Raw genomic sequence first — 24505 nt, 5'->3', positions numbered from 1 at the left:
GAAGCTAGATCTAAACTATACCAGGACACAATAAATTACACAGCAGTCTAGGCATTCACACAAAGTGAGACAAGAGAAGGATACTGCTTGAAGAGGAACAGAAAAACACAATGCCTATGTGCCTATGGGTATTTATCAAGCCGGGCTTGGTGGCTCACATCTGTAGTCCTAGCTACTCAGGAGGCTGAGATCTGAGGCTTGTAGTCGGGTCAAAACCAGCCCAGGCTTTACTAAAAGTCCATGAGACTCTTATTAACCACTAGAAAATGGGGAGTGGAGCTGTGGCTCCAGGGGTAGGATGTTAGTCTTAAGGTGAAGAGCTCAGGGACTACGCCCAGACCTCTGGGCCCCAGGACTGACAAAATAAATAAACAAATAAATAAATAATATTTATCAAAATGAACTCCAGAGAATAGAAACACGAAAGATTTTCTTTTTTGGCTCGTATCTTTTCTCTTCTGTTTGTTTGTATGTCTTTGGGAGTATAAGAAGAGAAGAGACACAGAAATAGAGGGATACAGAATAAGCAAATGCAGTAGTGGTACTCACTAGACACTATGTTGAAAATGAACTATACAAATTGTGGGTGAGGATGGGAGGGAAAAATTGGGAGAGAGCAAGAGATGGGGTGAAACTGTCCAAAATGAAATGTATTCTTTACTTAACTTATGTAACTGTAACCCTTCTGAAATTACCTTTATAGTAACAATTTAAAAATTAAACTTTGTTAGGAAATGGAAAGACTTAGAAAAAATCATATTAAGTGAAGTAAGCCAGACTCAAAGGAACTTAGGCTCAATGGTTTCCCTCATTCTTCATAATCAGTAGAAACCTTGGGCTCTACTAGCAGAGATCTGCAATAGAGCAAAACCTTGATACATAAGGCCATATAGCATGAAGCTAATTGAAAGGACCTCCAGGATATTGAAACAAAAGCCATATAACGAATGATTGTTGTCCTTAATGTACTATGTTGTCTCTCATCTCCTTTGCTGTCCCTTGGTTATCTCATATTGTTATAGTATCTCACTTTGTTATCTGATATATTGAATTTATTTGTATTTGGTTATTTGAAATTTGATAGGGAAGGGGGGAATACCAAGACGGGTGAGGGGTGTGGGGGGGGAGGGAAATGGGTACCAAGACATGTGAAAGGGTATCAATGTACGTGAATTAATGCACCTTCTATCTGGCAAATATCATGTAACCCTTTTACTAATTACAATAAAAAATGCAAAAAAAAATTAAAAAAATAAAAATTAAACTAAAATTAGAACTACTCTATGACCCAGCAATATCACTCTTGGGCATTTATCAAATCTGCAAATCCCAGGTGCTGGTGGCTCAGGCCCATAATCCTAGCAACTCAGGAGGCTAAGATCTGAGAATCCTGATTCAAAGCCAGTTTGGGCAAGTAAGTCTGTATCTTATCTCCAATTCATCACCAGAAAACTGGAAGTGGCACTGTGGTTCAAAGTCATTCCCTCTAAAATCAGGAACGAGACAAGGATGCCCACTCTCTCCACTCCTCTTTAACATAGTACTAGAATTCCTAGCCAGTGCAATAAGGCAAGAAGCAAGCATAAAGGGGATCCAAGTAGGGAAAGAGGAAATAAAACTATCCCTCTTTGCAGATGACATGATTCTGTATTTAAAGAATCCTATAGACTCCACTCCCAAGCTCCTTGAGCTGATTCAAAGCTTTGGAAGAGTAGCAGGCTATAAAATCAACCCTCAAAAATCAACTGCCTTCCTTTACACCAACAGTGAGAGGAACGAGGCAATAATCAGGAAAGAAACTCCTTTCACAATAGCCTCAAAGAAAATAAAGTACCTAGGAATTAGCTTAACTAAGAATGTAAAGGACCTTTTTGACGAAAACTTTAAAACCCTAAAAAAGGAAATTAAAGCAGAACTAAGGAAATGGGAAAACCTCCCATGCTCCTGGATTGGAAGAATCAACATTGTGAAAATGACAATCTTGCCAAGAGCTATCTACAAATTCAATGCAATACCCATCAACATCCCAATGTCATTCTTTAAAGAAATAGAAGAGGCAATCCAAAATTTCATATGGAATAATAAAAGACCCTGTATAGCAAAAACACTTCTTAGCAGAAAGAACAGCGCTGGAGGAATTTCAATTCCAAACTTTAGACTCTATTACAGAGCTATAATTCTCAAAACAGCTTGGTACTGGCACAAGAACAGGCCTGAAGACCAATGGAATAGAACTGAGGACCCAGATATTAAACCACAGACCTATGGCCACCTAATCTTTGACAAGGGAGCCAAAAAAATAGAATGGAAGAAAGACAGCCTCTTCAACAAGTTGTGCTGGCAGAACTGGTTAAGCACCTGCAGAAAACTAAAGCTGGATCCTTCTTTGTCACCTTGCACTAGAATTAACTCCAAATGGATCAAAGACCTGGAGGTAAAAGCTGACACACTGAAAACTTTACAGGAAGGAATAGGAGATACACTAGGCCTCCTTGGCACAGGTCGAAACTTTCTTAATAAGGACCAAGAATCACAACAAATCAGAGAAAGGCTGGATAAGTGGGACTGCATTAAACTGCAGAGCTTTTGTATGGCAAAGGACATAGCTAGTAAACTAATCAGGAAGCCTACAGAGTGGGAGAAGATCTTCACCAACCAAACAACGGAGAAAGGCCTCATATCTAAAATATATCAACAACTCAAAAAATTGAATCACTCCAAAACTAATCTCCAAAGTAACAACCATCCCATTAAAAAATGGGCCAAAGACTTAAAGAGAGTCTTCTCTGAAGAAGAAACAAAAATGGCCTATAGACACATGAAGAAATGCTCAACATCTCTGGTCATAAAAGAAATGCAAATCAAAACAACTCTAAGATTCCACCTCACTCCAGTTAGAATGGCCAGGATCAGGAAAACGAATGACAACAGATGCTGGAGGGGATGTGGCCAGGAGGGATCACTACTACACTGTTGGTGGGAGTGCAAACTCGTTCAACCACTATGGAAAGCAGTGTGGCAGTGCCTCAAAAGGCTAAACATAGAACTCCCCTATGACCCAGCAATTCCCCTACTTGGCATTTACCCAACCATCCAGAAACAAGGACATACTAAACCCACTAGCACAACAATGTTCATTGCAGCACTATTCACCATAGCAAAGATATGGAACCAACCTAGATGTCCCTCAGTTGATGAGTGGATCAACAAGTTGTGGTATTTGTACACAATGGAATTCTATGCTGCTGTCAGAAAGAATGACATCGCCCCATTTGTTAGGAAATGGAAAGACTTAGAAAAAATCATATTAAGTGAAGTAAGCCAGACTCAAAGGAACTTAGGCTTAATGGTTTCCCTCATTCTTCATAATCAGTAGAAACCTTGGGCTCTACTAGCAGAGAGTTGCAATAGAGCAAAATCTTGATACATAAGGCCATATAATGTGAAGCTAATTGAAAGGACCTCCAGGATATTGAAACAAAAGCCATATAATGAATGATTATTGTCCTTAATGTACTATGTTGTCTCTCATCTCCTTTGTTGTCCCTTGGTTATCTCATATTGGTATAGTATCTCACTTTGTTATCTGATATATTGAATTTATTTGTATTTGGATATTTGAAATTTGATAGGGAAGGGGGGAAAACCAAGACGGGTGGGGAGTGTGGGGGGGGAGGGAAATGGGTATCAAGACATGTGAAAGGGTATCAATGTATGTGAACTAATGCACCTTCTATCTGGCAAATATCATGTAACCCTTTTACTAATTACAATAAAAAAAAATTTAAAAAAAAAAGCAAAAGAACTTAACAAGATAGGAAGAAAAAATACAGGATCTACAAAAATAAACACATCAAAATTCAGTTAAAAAAAAAAAAAAAACCCTTGAGTGAAAGAGCTCAGGGACAGTGCCCAAAGCAGGCCAAGATACAATTCAAGCAGGCCACGATACAATAAAGGCACCAACAAACTCATGTTCTTTGCTATTTTAATCACCATAGCCAATGTATAGAAACATTTCCAATGCCTCACAAACAATGAATGGATCAGGAAAACATGTATCAGGAAGAATACAACAATGTCAGTTGCAATGAAATGATAAGACATGCAAAAAAATTATGTTGAGTAAAGTCAGGCTCTGAGACAAAAGGTACATTTCTTCTCAAATGTGAAAGTTAGATTAAAATGTAAATATGAAACTGTATAAATGGCCGTATGCAATTACATACATTCAAACTGTGGTATATACAAGAGTGAATTTGATTTCCATCCTCTTTGAACAACTGACAGTCTAACAAAATGAGTATCAAGAAGCTGAAACAGATCAGGCGACTGAGGATTAAGGGGAGAGAAAGGGATGAATGGAAAGAGAATTGGTGGGCACATACAGACATAATAGTCAATTGTTCAATAGGAAAATGGAACTAGGAAATGAAGGGATAGATGGGATTGGGATAGGTCAGTGATTGATGAAAATGGCCAAGATACATTACTACACACAAATTGGTATGTTGAATTGAAACACCTTGCACTACCACTTAAAATTTTAAATGATTAATTTTTTAATTTACTTCATGAGTATGCTAATTACCCTGAGTTGACTACCCAATATGTACATAAACCAAAACATTACGTTGTATCTCATAAATGTACACAAATGTTAACTGATAAAAAATTAATTTAAAAATAGTTAAGGGCTGGAAATGGGGCTTGGTGGTACAGAGTTTGCCTAGCATGCATGAAGCCCTGGGTTCGTTTATTCAGTATCATATAAACAGAAAAGGAAATAGCATTGGAAGTAGCACTGTAGTTCAAGTGGCAGAGTGCTAGCCTTGAGCTTTAAGCTCAGGGATAGCGCCTGGATACTGAGTTTCAGCCCCAGGATTAGCAAAATAAAGTTGAGGGTTTTTTTAAATACCTGGTTTTCTTTGTCATTTACATCCTTCTTATATTCTTCTTCAAGATGTTGCATCTTTTCATAATTTTCCTTTACTTTAAAAATAAAATATTCCATAACATAATTAACATAATTGTATAACTTTTTCATTACAAACAAAATTTAAAAATTATCTATCTTATTTATCTCAAAACTATATTAAATTGCCTAATGAACTAGTTATTTTGTCTTAGCCATTTAGCAAAATGATGAATTTACATAATATCCCACATTCTTATAATAATACACATATACAACTTAATTAAATATACTAAGCAAATTTGGATATAGTTTATGATGTGTACTTTAGCAAATAAAATCAAAAACAAACCACATTTCAAAAAATAAATACAAACTCTAATATAATTTATTCCATGGAGAAAAAAATCACATCAAAGCTAAAACTACTTTTAGTATTTTAACCACGGACAAATTCCAAAGACATTGAGGGGCTACAAAAAAAAGTACAAAATAAACTATGAAGAATAAGATACAAAAAAGTAAAAATCTAGGAAAAAATGTAAACAGGAGAATAATATAAAAATTAAGCAGGATTCCTACACTTCAAATGCATTTCCTTCCTGGAATTCTCTGCTTGCACACGAAGCTCCTCATAAGCTATTATCATTTTCTGGAATATAAAGTTTAACTTTTAATACTCAGATTTTTAAATATACTTCTTCAAATCAAAAATATTAATATTTTAACATATAATCTTTACATATAAATTCACAAAATTATGAATAATGAAAACCTTGTAACTCTGAACAAATAGTTTGCTAATAATGCCTATACACCCTATATACTCATTTAATTACACATTATCAAATAAAGGTTATGTAGTTTTAAATTATCTTCATTAAGTTAAATGAGGTAAAGAGATACAGAAAAACAGAACTTATTCAACAAAATAAGATCAGAAAGTGCCTAGCAAAGTTGAGACACAAAAAATCAAAAAATAACTTTAGATAAAAGCAAAGTGGAAAATGATAGGACATCAGAAAACAAAGCCAAGCAAGAACCCAATGCAGATTAATAATTCTTTATATATTTCAAGTAAATGGTTACAAGTCATAAGGTAATGATCAAGACAAAACATTTGGTAAGTTAAATTATATCACTACTATGTAAGCAAAAAGCTACTGTGACAAAACATTAATAAATACAGAAACTTCAGAATTTTACTAGTGATTCAATCATATACAAACAAGTAAGCAACAATCCTTATGGCAAGAAATGGTATCCATACCTTTTTAGCTATACCATGCATTGCTTAGAATTTCTGTTTAAACAATTTAGATTTTCACTAACATTTACCTCAATGTTGCTATTTAGATCCATATAAGCTTGCCTGGTTTCTTCCCGTTCATATTCATCTGTAATTAATTTTAAAGCTTCAAAATTAAATTTAAAAATTATAGCATATTAAAATTTCAAATAGCATAGAAAAAATGAATTAAGTTCTATGTTAATAAGGGGCACTGAGATATCTAACTCAGTTCTGACTCTAAAAATAGCATTAAATGCAGTTTTGGTCCCATCCACTCTTTAAGTAGCTTAGAAATTACACACTTCAAAAGAAAAAAATAAACAAGCATACTAAAAAGTTCCCTATATAAAAAGAAATGTTATACAGCCATCAACTACTCTCAAAATTAGAGATGTAGAGAAACAGGTACAGAAAAAAATGAATGTTAAAAAGGGTAATGCTGATCAAGACACATTATACTCATAAACTACTTTGATGAATGGCAAATCCTTTGTACAACTACATAGAGATAATTAAAATATAACTGCCTTTGATCATATATTAATTGAAATGAAACATATAAATATATTTAAATTGATATAATTGTAAAGAAAATAAATCCAATAATGTAGCTGGATATTTTAATATCCCCCCTATAAAAATGGACAAACCTAACAGTCATAAAATCAGTAAGGACAAGCTGGGTGCTGGTGGTTTGTGCCTGTAATACTAGCTACTCAGGAGGTTGAGATCTGAGGACTGCAGTTCAAAGCCAGCCCAGGCACAGAAGTCCATGAGACTCCTATCTCCAGTTAACCACCAGGAAACTGAAAGTGGCACTGTGGCTCCAGGGGTAGGGTGGTAGCCTTGAGCTGAAGAGGTCAGGGACAGCTCCCAGGCCCAGAGTTTAAGCCCCAAAACTGATCAAAAAAAAAAAAAGATCAGTAAGGACAGTTGACCACCACCAGTCACCTGAACATCTATGACTATTTCAGCAATAACATTCACATGGAACATTTCCAAAAGACAGTAGCAAAAAGCACACCAAATAGATTTAAATGAACAGAGGCCATACAAATGTTTGTTCTTAGACCACAGTGAATTTAAACTATAAAAAATAGAAAGATAGCTAGGAAAATCACAAAATATAAACACTTCTAAATAAGGCACAGGTCAAGGAAGACATCTCAGGAGAAACGGAAAAAAAAATTTTTTTGCCAGTCCTAGGCCTTAAACTCAGGGCCTGAGCACTGTTCTTGGATTTTCTCAAGGCTAGAGCTCTACCACTTGAGTCACAGTACCACTTCTGGCTTTTTTTTTTCTATGTATATGGTACTGAGGAATCAAACCTGGGTTCTCATGGATGGTAGGCAAGCACTCTACCACTACGCCAAACTCCCAGCCCTGTGAAAAAAAATATTTTTAACTACATAAACTACATATGTTGAACTAAATGAAGATACATTAGGGAGGGTGGGATTGGAAATGTGGCTTAGTGGTAGAGTATTTGCCTAGCACTTATGAAGCCCTGGGTTCAATTCCTCAGTACCACATAAACAGTAAGATCTGAAATGGCACTGTGGCTCAAGAAGCCTTGACCAAAGCAGCTCAGAGACAGTGCCCAGGTCCTAAGTTACAGCCCCAGGATTGACACACATACAAAAAAAGGTAAGACTTTGGCAGGCTCAAAAAGAAGGGATGTCACTAACAAAATGCACTGAAATCTTGCTGAATAATATCAGATGGGAAGATAAGGAAAGTGAGGGTGTGAGGGTAAGGCAAGAGTCAGTCTGATTATAAATTTCATACATATACACATGTGTGAAATACTTCTTTGAACAATTAACGTCTAAAAATACAGTCTTATGGGGGTGTGCACTATGGGAGGGAAAGGTCAAATTAAGAGGGTGAAGGTAAAAGTGAGTAAATATGGTAAAAATACTTCATGCATACCTGTGAAAATGGACCAAGGAAGCTTGGTCTGGGAAGAGAATAGAGGCAATGAAAGAGAGTGAAGGAGGGGTGAGTTTAAACAAGGTACATTATGTGCATATATAACATGTCAAAAAGAAATCCCTTATATGACTAATAGGTGTTATTAAAAATGAGAGACAAAAACAGAATAATATCGAGCCAGGAGTTTGGCCGAGTGGTAGAGTGCTTGCCTAGCATGCACAAAGAACCAGGTTCTATTCTTCAGTACCACATACATAGAAAAAAATCTGGAAGTGGTGCTGAGGCTCAAGCCCTGAGAAAGCCTAAGGACAGTGCTCAGGCCCTGAGCTCAAGCCCAGGACTGGCAAAAAAAAAAAAAAAAAGAAAAAGAAAAAGAAGGGGCCAGGAGTTTGGCCTAGTGGTTAAAGTGCTTGCCTAGCATGTGCATGAAGACCCAGGTTCGATTCCTCGGTACCACATACATAGAAAAAAGCCGGAAGTGGTGCTGAGGCTCAAGTGGTAGAGCTCTAGCCTTGAGAAATTCCAAGGACAGTGCTCAGGCCCTGAGCTCAAGCCCAGGACTGGCAAAAAAAAGAAAAAAAGAAAAAAAAACAGAATAATATCACTGGCGATTCCATGGATATTAAAAGGATAATAACAGAACATCACAAACAACTCTATCCCCACAAATCTGACAATGTTGATGAGTTCAAACAATTACCAAAAATTTGCCAAAACCCATAAAAAGACAACAGGCCTAAAGCTGTTAAATAAATTTAACCAATATTAATAACACTCAGGCAATATACAATGCTTTATGAATTCACTGCTATAGTCTGCCAATTTTTAAGGAAAAATTATGCCATTTTTCAACTATTTTTTTACAAGACAGAAGTGAAGAAAATGTATCATAATTCGATCTATAATAGCAACACTACCCTATACCAAGAAAAAGAGATGTAAAAGTCCTTTGCAAAACATTAGTAAATCAAACTATATAATTTTTTTAAATTTCTTTCTTTGTGGGTCATGGGGCTTGAACCTGGCCTGGGCGCTGTCCCTGAGCTCTTCAGCTCAAGGCTACTGCCCTACTCTTGAGCCAAGACCCACTTCCTGTTTTCTAGAGGTTAATTGGAGATAAGAATCTCAGGTCCTTTTGTGCCTGGGCTGGATTTGAACCTTCATCCTCAGATCTCAGCCTCCTGAGTAGCTAGGATTATAGGCGTAAGCCACTCTGCCCAACCAAGCTAAATAATTTATTAAAAAAATAATAATTATTATGCTGGGTGGAGGGAAATGGGGACAAAAACATAAGAAGAGGTATCGATGTGTGAGAAGTAATGCACCTTCTATCTGGCAAATATAACTGTAACCCCCCTATACATTACAATATAAATAAATAAATAAACAAAAATAATTATGCATCATACCCAATTGAGATTCCAAGTATTTAAGTTAGTTCATCACTTAAAATGATTGCATTCTGTACATAACTAAAATATCTTTGTGTAAGTAATTGTAAAAAATTTTTAATTACTGCATTCCATCACACTATAAACTAACAAAGAAAACCTGCATAAGCACTGCTCAAGGGGTAGAGGCAGAGGATTTCAAGTTAGGAAGGCCCTATCTCAAAAACAAAAGACAAAAATTGACTGGGGTCATGACTCAAGTGATGACGAGTATGTGCTTAGCATGTACAAAAATCAAATTCAATCTCCAGTATCACAAAAATACCAAATAAATAAATACATCCAGCACCTTTTCATGATAAGGAAAAAAAGGAGGAATAGAAAATAACTTCCAAAACTTTGTTAAGAATTACTGATGGGGCCAGGAGTTTGGCCTAGTGGTAGAGTGCTTGCCTAGCATGCACGAAAACCCGGGTTCGATTCCTCGGTACCACATACATAGAAAAAAGCCAGAAATGGTGCTGAGGCTCAAGTGGAAGAGCTCTAACCTTGAGAAAATCCAAGGACAGTGCTCAGGCCCTGAGCTCAAGCCCACGACTAGCCAAAAAAAAAAAAAAAAAGAATTGCTGATGAACAGCTATAACTATCATGTTACTTAATGGTAAGAAACAAAAAGGCTTTTCCACAGAGTTCAGCAAGAAAAATGATGTTTTTCATTATTCACTAAATATCCTTGTTAATGCAATATGATCAAAAAATAAAATAAATAATATACAACTGAGAAGGAAGAAAGAATCGTTGTTTGGTAACATGTAACATTTTTTATGAACAAAATCCAAAAGAATTAACAAAACAACTCCTGAAACTATATACCAAGGTTGCAAGATACAAAAGTCAATCTCTCCTTTATCTTCCTTTTCAAAGGAAGAGATTAACTTGCCAGGACTTCAGTCTCTAACACCATAAATATTATTATTATTAAGTTATTGTTATTTAATATGAATATTAACAAAACACTTTCACTTTCATCACTGCACAGGGGCTAGAAAAAAAAGAATTTCAGAGCTATACTAGACCACACAATATACATTCTCATCATCAACACATAAAACGTTCTCAGGAACAGGCCACATGTTAAGACATTATCAAAAATCAACACACCATGTTATGCTTACAATAGGATAAAACAAAAACCCAACAGGAAAAACTAAAGGAATTGTAAAAAGTACATGGAAATTAAATACCATCTCCTAAGTGACCAACGGGCCAATAAAGAAAATAAGCTGGGCACTGGTAGGTCATGGCTGTAATCCCAGCTACTCAGGAGGCTGAGCTCTGAGGTTCCCGTGACCAACAATTTAAAAGGGGAAATTAAAAGATATTTATTTGAAGGACTGGGAGAGTGTCCTAGTGATAGAGTGCTTGCCTAGCCCTGGGTTCAAGTCCTCAGTACCACATACACAAAAAAAAGGCAGAAGTGGTGCTATGGCTCAAGTGGTGGAGTACTAGCCTTGAGAAAGCCCAAGACAGGCCAAAAAAAAAAAAATACTTCTTTGAAACAAAATGAAAGAAAACATAACATAGATTTGGCAAAAAAAAAAAAAATTACTAAGGACGGAGACTGTGGCCTAGTGGTTGAGTGCTTGCCTAGCATGCTCAAATCCCTGGGTTTGATTCCTCGGTGCCACATACACAGAACAGGCCAGAAGTGGCACTGTGGCTCAAGTGGTAGAGCACTAGCTTTGAGAAAGCCCAAGGACAGTGCCCAAGCCCTAAGTTCAAGCCTCAATACTGGCAAAAATTAAAAAAGAAAAGAAAAATAATAAATCAAATTCAGAATTAGTAGAAGACATAATAGAGAGCCAAACAAAATTAAAATAGTGACTTAAAATCCAATACAAACCCAGGTTCTGATGGCTCACACCTGCAATCCTAACTACTCAGGAGGATGAGATCTGAGGATCTCAGATCAAATGGTAGAGTACTATTAGCTATGAGCACAAGAAGCTCAGAAACAGTACCCAGACCCCAGGACTAGCACCAATATATATATATATATATATATATATATATATATGATGGAAAAAGTTTTCTACACAAAATGTATTAACCTTTCATTATTCTAAAAAGAAAAGAAAGACAAATATTTTATACTTTTTATGTCAGTCGTGAACACCACGTCCATATTTTAGAGGACTGCTGTGAAATATATGCCAACAATAGGAAAAGTTAGAAGAAACAAAGTTCTAGGCATAAGACATAAAAATTTGTACAACAGGGCCAAGAGTGTAGCCTAGTGGTAGAGTGCTAGTGATAGAGTGCTTGCCTGGCATGCACAAAGCCCTGGGTTTGATTCCTCAGCACCACATATACAGAAAAGACCAGAAATGGTACCGTGGCATAAGTGGCAGAGAGCACTAGCTTTGAGCAAAAAATGTCCAAGGACAGTGCCCAGGCCCTGAGTTCAAGCCCCAGGACTGGCAAAAAAAAAATCTGAACAACACAAGGAATATAATTAAATTAGCTATAAAAAGTATCAAATGGCTATAAACCCCACTACTGGCAAAATAAAAATCTCAAACATAAAAAAATTGTCTCTCAAAAAGAAAAGCCAAGGAAAAATATGGCTTTGCTACTAAATTTTGTATAACTTTCACAAAATACCATTCCTTTTCAATTATTTCAAAAGTTGAAACTTTAAACTAATTTATAAAGTCAGCATTATTGTTTTCACAACCAGATAAAGACACAGTAACAAAACTATAGATTAAATTCCCTGATGAACACAAATATAAAAATTTCCAACAGGCCGGGAGTTTGGCCTAGTGGTAAAGTGCTTGCCTAGCATGCACGAAGACCCAGGTTTGATTCCTCAGTACCACATATATAGGAAAAAGCCAGAAGTGGTGCTGAAGCTCAAGTGGTAGAGCTCTAACCTTGAGAAATTCCAAGGACAATGCTCAGGCCCTAAGCTTAAGCCAGGAATGGTGGGGAAAAAAATTTCCAACAAAACACTAGCAAAGCAGGGTACAGTGGCTCACACCAGCAATCCTGGGCAAGAAAGTCCTAGAGACACTTATTTCTAATGAATTACCAAGAAAAAAAATGCAAGTTGAATGTCACTAGCCTAAGTAAATAAAATTAGCAACACACCAAAAAAAGGGAAAAAAACGTACAAATGAAAAGTATGGGGGTAAAGCCAGGTTGGGTGGCTCACACCTGTAATCCTAGCTACTCAGGAGACTGAGATGTGAGGATCATGGTTCAAAGCCAACCCAGGTACTAAAGTTGGTGAGACTCTTATCTCCAATTAACCACTAGAGAAGCAGAAGTGGCACTGTGAGTCTAGAGGTAGGGCAGTAGCCTTCAGCTGAAGAGCTCAGGGACAATGCCCAAACCCAGAGTTCAAGCCCCATGACTGACAAAAGAAAAAAGAAAGAAAAGTATGAGGGTATTACTCAAGTGGCAATATCCAGTATACATAAGGCCCTGGACTGAATTTCCAGTATTAAAAAAAAAGGCAGTAAATAGAATATAATAAAATAATGATAAAAATGCATGGTAAACCAGGAATCCAATACTCATAAATAGGGATGGGAGCAAAGAGACTGGGCAGACCAAGAGAGGAAGCGTGGAGGGGAAGGGCACCTGGGAGGGATACAGTCAGGAAATTCAGTGCATATTCTACAAAATTGAGAAAAAAGGTAGGTTCGGGAGGGATGAAGGAGAATGATGAAATGAGTGACACTGATAAATATTCACTGTATTCATATACTATTTTGTTGAATGGTAACTCCTTTGTACAACTACTTTAAGATAAAAATAATTTTTAAAGCAGAAGAAACAAGTAACAATAACATTTATTATTAAGTATTATCTACTGAGTAAGATGTCTTAATTTTTTTTTCCAGTCCTGAGCCTTGAACTCAGGACCTAGGTACTGTCCTTGGGCTTTCTCAAGGCTAGAGCTCTACCACTTGAGTCACAGCAACACTTCTGGCTTTTTCTTTGTATGTGGTAACCAAAGAATCAAACCCAGGTCTTCATGCATGCTAGGCAAGCATTCTACCATTAGGCCAAACTCCTGACCCAAGATGTGTTGTATTTCAAAACAATTGATAGTAGTTTTATTTATACCAATCTCCCCAAACACAAATGATACATTGCCGACAGATTACACCATATCAGCAAGCGATAACAATTTTTTAGTTCCATTATAAATTTATGGGCCCAACATCACATATGGCATCCACTGTTGACCAAATGTCATTATTTTACAGTATATGGCTATACCATACCTTCAGCATAGCCATTCATTTTTGTGTGTGGCAGGGAGTTGGTCCTAGGGTTTGGTTTGAACTCGTCTCAAAGCATGAAGCTCTTTTTGCTTTTATTTTTTTGGATGGGTCTTATTTTTGCTGAAGGCCAGCCTTAGACTCAACTCTCCCAATCTTCACCTCCTCACTAGATAGGACCTCATTTGGTATAACCAAATGCCTTTATTCTTTCTTGTCACTCAATCTCCTCCTACTTAAAATAGAAGATTATTCAAAAAACCATTTTCACTAAAATGAGAAGCAGTTTCAAATGCTAAGTATATAATTTTTCAAATACATTGTCTTTCCAACAATGTTTTGAGCTTTCAGGAAGAACAGAACTCAGGAAACTGAAAATATAGCTAATTCTTATACAAAGAAATCATTAAAGACAAATAAAATGTGTTCACATCAAAATGGGTCCCAAATTCTTCTTCTGCCATCACTACTAAATGAACAATAAATTAATTTTAAAAACCATATGAACAAGAAAGGTATTTACATTTTTTTGTCTTTTCTGACGATCTAGAACAGGTTTCTTTGAGTAGATTACATAAATGCCTTGTAGCATAATTCCTGAAATAAGAAAAATTTGTGCCTAAGTATAAGCTGATCAATCTCAAAGCAAAATCATGTCATTAAACTATAGTTATTACAATTTTTATTTCATAAATTTTGTAAATAGCACATCACATATGAAGAAAAACAGACTGCGTATTAGCAAAGATAATTTTGTAAATGTTGTGCTTTTTAAGGAAAAGTAACAACTCCAAGAAATATATACTCAAGCCTGGCACAGTGGCTCACACCTGTAATCCTTGCCTACTCAGGAAGCCGAGATCTGAGGATCACATTCAAGGCCAACCCACCCACTAAAGTCCGTGAGACTCTTATCTCCAATTAATCACCAGAAAACTGGAAGTGACTGCTGTAGCCCAGGTGGTAGGGCAGTAGCCTTTGAGCTGAGGAGTTCAGGGACAGCTCCCAGGCACAGAGTTCAAGTCTAATGACAGACAAAAAATAATAAGAAAAATAAAGAAAAATAATTCTCTACTCAAATTATTATCAATAAACTTTCCAGATATGGCTAAGGTGAAATAGTGAAAAGAGAGAGCTTAATTTTTCTTTTACTATTATCCAAAGATGTTTTAGATGTCTAACTTTTTTTCTTTTGTCTGTGGGGCTTTAACTCTGGACCTAGGCCTTGAGTCAGCTCTTCAACTCAAGGCTACTGCCCTACCCCTTGAGCCACAGGGTCACTTCTGGTTTTCTAGTGATGAATTAGAGATAAGAATTTCACAGACTTTAGTGCTCATGCTGGCTTTGAACCTTGATCCTCAGATCGCAGCCTCCTGAGTAGCTAAGATTACAGGCGTGAGCCACCGCTTGCCCAGCTAGCTGGGTAACTTTCAAATAATAATAATAATAATATCACTTTTTTGCCAGTCCTGGGGCTTGAACTCAGGACCTGGGCACTGTCCTTGAGTGTTCTCATGGCTAGCACTCTTCCAGTTGAACCATAGCACCACTTCTGGCTTTTTTGTGTATATGGTACCAAGGAATTGAACCAGAGCTTCATGGATTTTAGGCCACAATCCCGGCCCATAAGATAACTTCTTGAGGAGGAATTAATTGTATAAATATTAAACCTCTGGTTTTCGTGTTGAAGTTACTGATATATATACACAAATATACTATAAATAATGCTATATATCTACATAATATACATAAATACATTATGTACATTACATATAACAATGTACATAATTTTGTATTTTATTTAGTTACTTATATATATACTTATGTATATATTTTTCATATATTGTATATGTACAGATACTTTATTACATATTATTGTTTAGTGCCTATTCTTTATTATATAAGAATACTGTTATGATATATTATAAGAATATAACACATGCCATTAGTATATTGTTATATGCATTATATATAACATGTTCTATATTATATATATAATATATAATTCTATTAAATTCAATATTATATATACTTCCATATTATATATAGCATTATATATTGTTATATAATATAGTTATAAATTAGTATATATACATAAATTTTAATGTATAATATACAACTATATTATATAGATATATGTAAGTAAATTGACAAATTTACAGTACATAAGATTATAATTTTCAAATTTTTATGGGAAATGAGTGGTTACTTTGGCAACAACAGGCACTGTTCTTGGATTTTCTCAAGGCCACAGCGCCACTTCTGACTTTTTTCTATGTATGTGGTACCGAGGAATCAAACACAGGTCTTTGTGCATGCTAGGCAAGCACTCTACCACTAGGCCAAACTCCCAGCCCCTATAAAAGCATTTTTAAGCTTTATTATTAATACTCAGGACATTAGGAATTTCCAGATTTTTTTCAGTCATGTCAAGAATATCACCTTCACCCATCTTTTTTATATTAAGCAATGACTCTCCCTCACATTTTAAAATGACCAGTTTGCCAAATCCAGGAATATAGAAGGGGTATATCCTCCTTTCTCTACAGCACTCAAGTAGAAATTATTGGCAGTATATAATAGAAAGTGCTCAATAAATTTTTGGAAACCACTTCAATAAATATAAAATAAAAATAAGTTTACAAATAATTATTACTTACTCTTTTATTAAATCTTTATTTTCTTGAATTTCTTCTTCTAATTTCAAGCTTACTTTTTCATTTTCAAACTAATTTGTAAAAACAGAAGATTAGTTCACATTTTGCTTAGCAACATAAACAAGCACAGTCATTAAGCAGCATTCTTTGTATACTGCAATAGTTTACACAAGAATTCTTTCTGTACAAAAGAAACCTTTAGGTCACAGCATGTGAATATACCATTCCAGCGATATTCACAAGACAGTAAGTTGTAAATGAACTCTACAACTTGGGAGGGGTGAAGGGAGAGAAAGTGGGAGAAAAATATGGGAAAGGGTAACATTGTTCAAGAAGTAATGTACCCACTACCTTAAGAATGTAACTGTAACCCCTCTATACATCACTATGATAATAAAAGAATATGGATATGCCGTAGAAATATGGATACACTGCTTCAGTCTAAAATTTGCTGACTGATCATATAAGTTCCGATCAACAATTTTAGTGCAATATTATCTCCACTAATTACTTTGAAGTGATATTTATCTAAATTTAGCTCGTTTTCTCACTAGTTAACTAGTCTCAAAGTTAAATACATTAGTAACCTATTCTGATATAATGTCAAGGCAATTATATCAAATAAAGTATCAATAACAAAAATTTAAATAATAAATTACTATCCATAAATTAAGTCTTTACATGAAACAACTTATTTCTCTAGTCATTTTGCCTTGTTTTATGCAAGTTGTCTTGTTCCCATTCCTAAAGATATCACAGCTATCAATACACCTTAAAACCCCTATCCTGAGGCTGGGAGTTTGACCTAATGGTAGAGTGCTTGTCTAGCATGCACAAAGACCAGGGTTCAATTCCTTGGTACCACAGAAATGGTGATGTGGCTCAAGTGGTAGAGCTTTAGCCTTCAGAAAGCTCAAGGACAGTGCTCAGGTCCTGAGTTCAAAAAAAAATCTCTATCTGTATAGCTAGGTGTGGTTCCTTATACCTGTAATCCAAACTACTTGAGACAAAGAGGTACAAGGATCATCTAAAATATTAGCAAGACCCTATTTCAAAATCTAAAGCTGGGTATGGTATTTCATATCTGTAACACCACCTGTGTAGTAGTATGATTGTGGTCGGTCTAGAAAAATTCCAAGAGCAAGATACTATCTGAAAAATAAGGCAAAAATGATTGAGGGTATCACTCAAGTCAAGTACTAGGCATTAAGTTCCAACCCCCAAATCACAAAAATTAAAATTAAATTATTTCCAAAATCCCTATCATGAAACTTACACATATAATCCTACCTACTGAGGAGGCTGAAATCTGAATCTTGAGGTTTGACACCAACCTGGGTAGACAAATCCTGGACCCAATTTATCTCCAACTAACCAGTAAAGGAATCTGGAACTGAAAACATGGCCCAAATGATAGAGCACTACCAGCCATGAGTGGAAAAAAGCTAAGCAAACACAAATTCAAGTCCCAGAACTAGCACAAAAGAAATTCTTAGCACAGAAACAAGATTAACTTTCCTTGAAATACTTCATAATATTTGCAATATATTATTGTATTTACAATGCAAAATTTCTTTATACCTGTAGTTCCTGAATGGCTTTTCGCTGTGCTTCAATTATCTTCCTATTTTCTTGCAATTTCATTTCTTTTTGCTTCAATTCAGATTCTATATTCACTTTCCACTTTTTTATTTTTTCAGCTTCTTTGTACAATTTTGAATACAGTCTGCTCATTGGCTCTGAATTCTATTAAATGATTTTTCAAAGTTAATTTTTCAGTATTTTGATAAAATCAAACTACGACTGCCTATCAAAAATACCCTATGATAATGATGACCAATTCTCTAATCCACTTAGGCTCTAGCAGCATAATGAAAACTACATTAACTCTTTTTACTCTAAGGAGGTACTAGCTACTCCAGTAAAGCTACTTGCCACTGGATTAATTTGTACCTTACTGATTAAAACCAAATGACTAAAAATATTCCTAACTGAAAATTAGAAACATTTCAGACAATAGAAGAATATGGTGTGTGGTGGGAGGGGTGGTGGGAGGGGAGGAGTACTACTAAATCACCCTACCCTGCAAGACATCTGTTAAGGTCTTTGTTGTTGCTTGTTTGTTTTTGCCTGGGGCTTCAGCTCAGGGCCTGAGCACTGTCCTTGGGCTTTCTTCTCAAGGCTAGAGAGCTCTACCACTTGAGCCACAACACCATTTCTGGCTTTTTCTAAGTATGTGGCACCGAGGAACGTGCTAGGCAAGCACTCCACTACTAGGCCAAACTCCTGGCCCCCCCATCTGTTAAGTTTTAACAACAGTTTCAAAACATTCATTCATTCATTCACTTAGAAAGAAGGATATAAAATTTAAAGAAAAAATAACGAACACCAAATAAAACTTTCACTGAGACTAAGCTTTTATTCAGACTTCATGCTTTTCTTTGATTCACTTTATACTGTAAAGGCCAGAGGGTTTTCTTGGGTTTGGGTAAGGGGAAGGAAGGGCATGTTATTTTGAATGTTCACTGTGTGCTTTTGCAGTACTGGGATATAACACAAGAGCTCTATCTGTCACTGAGCTTCCACTCCAATCCCTATTTTTTTTTCAAGTACACTGATTTCTGCCTTGTGGTAGTATTTTGTTATCAAAATATTAATAGATTTCAAAATTTAAAATTCAGTTATACTTTATTAGCCAGGGCAATAAACATTTAACACTTTATCAGGCTATGAAATTTTTCTTCAAGGGCAGGGTGGTGGCTTTGAGCTGAAGAGCTCAGGGACAGCACTCAGGCCCAGAGTTAAAGCCTCAAGACCCACCAAAAAAAAAAAAAAAAGAATATTTAATAAAATACTGGCTTTTCAACCTTTCCATATAGTGTATTCATCTCCATTTTTCTATTTCTGAGTTTGATGGCTTAAAACTAAGTTGCCCCCAAAGAAATGGAAGCTTATATAGCCAAGAAAAAACATAGAGGTCTAATGCTCCAGCAACCTGAAAAGAAAAAAAAAGTTCTCCGTAGGAGAACTCTTGTCTACCAGGTTCAAGTCCCTGGCTTCAATCCCTAGCACTGCAAAAAAAAAAAAAAAAAAAAAAAGAAAGAAGAAATAAAACATTTAAAAGAATGTATTTTTTAACTACCCAAATAATCCTTTAGAAGTTTGAAAAAGACATATATTCTATATTCACTTTCCACATATGATAAAATTAAGAATAGGAAATCTGACCTCAAAATCAGAGTCTTTGAGTCCTTCCTGGTAGTGACAACTTCCAGAATTATCAACCTAAAATAATTAGTGTTTTCTATAAGAAAATATATGTAAGACTTTCCAAATAAGAGCAAAATACATAAGACTACTAGACCAAAAAATGCAACAATTAAGATTTTTGTTTTCTTCACATAAACAATCATACCTACATACTCTATGTTGAACTGACCTTCTCAAGAATAGGCAAAAGATTAAGTTTTTGTAAAGCAGGATCTGCAACATAAGAAATAACTGCTATTAAATATGCCAATATTTGATTTTTGTATAATTGTGTCTAGTTTTAAGTCCAGAACATCATTCTTACTTTGTTCTCAATAAATAGCAAAGAACATAATAAGATGATTTCTATGTAAACAAATATATTGCTTCTCTAAAGCCTTTACCTGAATCAATGTTTTTCACGTTTTTGGAGATATTGCCCATTGCAAATGGAAAACCAAATTCATCTTCAATACATTTGTTGAAATTCTGGAAATATAAAGTTCTTTAATATATTGTTCCAAACTACCTGAAAACACAGCAGTGTAACACCTGAACATGTTTATACTTATCTGCTTAAAGATGCCACTATAATTTTAAGGCCTTTACTGTATATACAGTAGCTACTTGAAATGAGGGAATCACTGTTTGAGGCACATCTAGGCAAAATATGTTCTCAACTAAAGGTGGAGCTTAGTGGCATGCACCTGCCATCCCCAGGTACACACAGTTCAGGCCAACACACAAATAGAGACACTATTTCAGACATAGCCAAATAAAAATTGCTAGAAGCATAGCACCTGCCTAGAAAACAGATTCCAGTTACACTTAAACAATTCCACAACACACTATTTTGAGAGGCAAATAAAGCAGGTTAAAATAAAGTTTAAGAATATTCACTACTTGGGGACCAAAACATGAGAAAGGGTATCAATGTGTGTGAAGTAATGCACCTTCTATCCGGTGAATGTAATGTAACCCTTCTAATAATTACAATAAAAATTATATGAAAAAAAGAATAAAACAATATAAATAAAAAGAAAAAAGAATATTCACTACTAAAATGAATCTAGACTATATATATATATAAATTATTTAACACAAACGCTGTAGGTATCCAAAAATAATTTTACTAGTTACTAGTATAAAACATATAGTTGTTTCCTTAGATTTCCTTGTGATCTTCCCCTCAAATGAAAAATTGTCCTCATTTAGTAGCATTTTTTTTTGCCATTCCTGGAGGGCTTGAGCTCAGGGCCTGAGCACTGTCCTTGGACTTTCTCAAGGCTAGAGCTCTACCCCTTGAGCCTCAGCACCATTTCCCGCTTTTTTCTATGTATATGGTACCGAGGAATCACACCTGGGTCTTCGTGCATGCTAGGCAAGCACTCTACCACTAGGCCAAACTCCCAGCCCCATTTAGTAGCATTTTTTTCCGTTGTTTTTCACTGGAGTGTGGTAAAGACAAGAATTTCTTATGCAGTCTAGCTGGTCTGAAACTTAAGATCCTCTGGTTTTGCTTCCCTTGTGGTAGGATTATAGTTTTGTGTTACTACACCCAGCTATGAATATATATTTTAGTATTGTCTTGGCTACAGCACTGACTTAAAAAAATTCTACAATGTATAAATTAAAATATTGCTGGTGGCTCACACCTGTAATTACAGCAACTCAGGTGACTGAAAATTTCTGAGAATCACAGTTCCAAGACAGCCTGGGAAGGAAAAGTCAGTGTGCTGTGGCTCAAATAGTAGGGAAGTGCCTTGAGAAAAAAGCTCAAAGACAGTGCCCTGGCCCTGAATTAAAGCTCCAGGACCAACACACAGTGCAAACAAAAAATTGCATTATTCTACTAAAGTAGCCCACAAGGATTTTTTTTTTTAAATAAATCAGTGTCAGGGCCCAGAAGTTTGGCCTAGTGGTGGAGAATGTGCCTATCATGCACAAAGGTCTGGGTTCAATTCCTCTGTACCACATACATAGAAAAAAGCCAAAAGTGGTGCTGTGGTTCAAGTGTTAAGAGTTCTAGCCTTGAGAAAGCCCAAGGACAGTGCCCAGGCCCTGAGCTCAAGGCCCTGGACTGGCAAAAATAAATAATCAGTGGTATCAAAAGCTTTGTTTCACCTGAGAAACTTGGTAAAAGCTTCACCTTTGTAAGGTCATTTTCCTCTTTTGTTGTCCACCAAGAAACTCTGGGCAAAACTTGAAACTCACTCAGAACATTAATTACTGCCCATATGTCAGTGTTTGTCCAATTCTTTGGAAATTTGCCTGATTTATATTTGACTACCTTATCTATCTTATAAATGGCGTCAAATCTTCTAAAGAAAGAAGATGTATTTAAGCAACAAGTCCTGCTATAATATACAGAGTTCCCACTGATCGCTACTATGCTTAAAAAAAAGAAAGAAAGAAAGAAAAGTAAATGATATGTACACACAGTAAGACTCAGCAGTGCAACACAATGATGTAATTCAAAATCCTCGAGTAAACCATTGTTTATTGGGGGGGGGGATTATGAAAGCCAGTGGCTCACACCTGTAATACTAGCTACTCCGGAGACTGAAATCTGAAAAGGACAGTAGAAAGCCAGCCTAAGCAGGAGGGTCCCTCAAGACTCTCACCTCCAATTAACCATCTGAAAACCAGAATCGGAGCTGATGGCCTTGACCAAAAGAAGCTAGAGGAAAGCACTGACGCCCTGAGAAGCCCCACGCCTGAACAAGGGGTGGGGGGAGAAAGAGGGAAGAAGAGAGGGTCACATACTTACCTTGAAGAAACTGGACTCTCCACCCGAAGTCTGGGGCTTCACGGCTGACACCTGACTGCTGCTTAGTCTTGGCGGCACAAACAGCTTAAAGGGCTTTTGCTTTTCCATTTTCTCTCTGGCGCTGCAAATTATCTATTGGCCCCGGAGCGGGGTGGGGGTGAGGGGAGCAGTGGAAAGCGTTTCAGTGCAACCGCAATACAACGCTGATGCTCTTTAAGAGAAGGACCGAGCCGTCGCAGGGCGTTCGGGTGCCCCCCGAGCCCGGCCCCCGCCCGCAGGCCCCGGGCCCCCCGTGGGCCCTCCGCGTCCCCCGGGCTCCCAGCCGCGCCTCCCCCCGCCCCGCCCCCGTGCGCCGCAGCTCCCCGGGGGGCCCGCACACACCCGCCGCCATTCTGCCGGGGCCCAAGCCATGCGCCCGCCGCGCAGGGTGTGGGGCCTCGCCGAAGCCGCCACCCTCGAGGCCCGCCTGCACGCCCCGGGACCGCCTCCCGCCGTGGCCGCTGCCGCCCTCGTGCCGCCGCCCCGGCCTCCCCGCTCAGGATTCCATCTTGGCGAAAGGAACTCAGACACCTGCCCCTCACCTTCGAAGAACAAGCGGGAAAGCACGGCGCGGTGGCCGCGCGGGCTGCCCTCTACCGGGACACGAGCGAACCGCGCGAGCCTCGACCTGCGAGCCTCGCCTTGGCGCCTCACAAAAGGCGGGAAACGGCGCCACTCTGTCTTCGGAGGGCGGCTGGCAGCTTAACCGTCAGCCGCCAAAATAACGGTCGATCCGGGCGAGCCACGCCCCCGCGAGACCACGGCCTCTCGCGATACTGGCCTTTGCCCCTCCCCCTCCCCGCCCTTCCCATAGTCCCATCCCTCAGGCTGACCCACCTTGTGGGAGCGAAGGCCCAGACCAGGAGCAGGTAGACGGGCTGAGCGCCCGGAGATGAAGACAGATCCTCTGCCTCCCCCTGACACACGCGGCCCACCGTCTGGAAAAGGAAACGTGTGCAGAGAACTGGGGGCCACATAATCACTTAAAGCTGTTGTCACAGCACAGGTGAACGTGAATGATGCTGCTCCCCTCCGTATAACCTAATGTACTATAGCTACGTCTATCACTGGGCCCAGAGCACCTGAACATGGCTACAGGGGAAGAAATATTTTTGACTATTAAAGTGTCCATCTGTCATGGTGGGGAGCACAAGGGTTTCTGTCCTGGCAGTCAGAAAGCTGAGAAAGGAACTCAGGGAGCGAACTGGGCCCCTAGATCACCCCAGGACATGGACTAGGACATGCCCTTGAGGACACACCTGCAATCATAGCAACGCAGGAGTCTGAAAGTCAAGGATTGAGGTTTGAAGTTTACCCAAACAGAAAAGTACCTGAGACTCATTTCCAATTAAACGCCAAAAAGACAGAAGTGGAGCTGTGGCTCTCGTGGTGGAGCACTAGCCTTGGGGGGGAGGGAGGGGGAAAGCTTTTCAAGAGCAGGGGCTTGAAATCAGGGCCTGAACACTGTCACTGAGCTTTTTGTATTCAAGGCTAGGGCCCTAACACTTGAGTCCAGATTTTTGGTGGTTAATTGGGGGTGATATTAAGAAATGAGAGGTGAGCGACTGTTACAGGCTCAAGACTGTATTGGGGAACAAACCTGCCGGGATGCTCCAAGCAGGAATGGAGGCAGCAGCTGTGGACAAGTGTGACTGGAATTTAGACAAATTTTTAGGGGAAGTCACTTGGGTCACATTATGTGGACTGTGGGAATTTGGGGGGAAAGAGTCAGTTCTGAGAAGGTAGTGTTATAAAGGTGTGACATGGGCTAGAGAAATCAGAGAGAGAGTCACATTCTAAAGTGTAGTGTAATGATATGGGGCAAGAATTTATACAACACATCTTGAAAACAGTACAACATCAGGGAAATGGAAATTTGACAGATTTTTTTTTTTTTGCCAGTCCTGGGCTTGAGCTCAGGGCCTGAGCACTGTCCTTGGACTCTCTCAAGGCTAGAGCTCTA

At 37.7% G+C, this 24505-nt stretch overlaps 1 protein-coding gene across 4 annotated transcripts in view; it reads right to left on the bottom strand.

Moving 5' to 3' along the window:
- Nucleotides 1-23258, bottom strand: part of Sycp1 (synaptonemal complex protein 1) — a 94638-nt gene extending 71380 nt beyond the window's left edge. For 2 of the 4 annotated variants that reach the window (XM_090334087.1, XM_090334083.1), the window contains exons 1-11: nucleotides 23085-23258; nucleotides 22504-22635; nucleotides 20138-20222; nucleotides 19924-19967; nucleotides 19713-19769; nucleotides 18066-18230; nucleotides 16488-16555; nucleotides 14351-14424; nucleotides 6254-6330; nucleotides 5498-5567; nucleotides 4919-4992 (exon numbers count right to left, since the gene is read on the bottom strand). In XM_090334087.1, the coding sequence (XP_090190213.1) occupies nucleotides 4919-4992; nucleotides 5498-5567; nucleotides 6254-6330; nucleotides 14351-14424; nucleotides 16488-16555; nucleotides 18066-18230; nucleotides 19713-19769; nucleotides 19924-19967; nucleotides 20138-20222; nucleotides 22504-22611 (822 nt within the window). In that variant the 5' untranslated portion in view covers nucleotides 22612-22635; nucleotides 23085-23258. The remainder of the gene's footprint in view (nucleotides 1-4918; nucleotides 4993-5497; nucleotides 5568-6253; nucleotides 6331-14350; nucleotides 14425-16487; nucleotides 16556-18065; nucleotides 18231-19712; nucleotides 19770-19923; nucleotides 19968-20137; nucleotides 20223-22503; nucleotides 22636-23084) is intronic. The other 2 variants (XM_090334085.1, XM_090334086.1) reach the window with 2 other exon arrangements.
- Nucleotides 23259-24505: the final 1247 nt, after the last annotated feature.

This window comes from Megascapheus bottae, chromosome 6 (assembly GCF_031878675.1).
Source record: "Megascapheus bottae isolate mThoBot1 chromosome 6, mThoBot2.hap1, whole genome shotgun sequence".
Lineage (NCBI taxonomy): Eukaryota > Metazoa > Chordata > Mammalia > Rodentia > Geomyidae > Megascapheus > Megascapheus bottae.
This window is presented reverse-complemented; position numbering and strand designations above follow the sequence as displayed.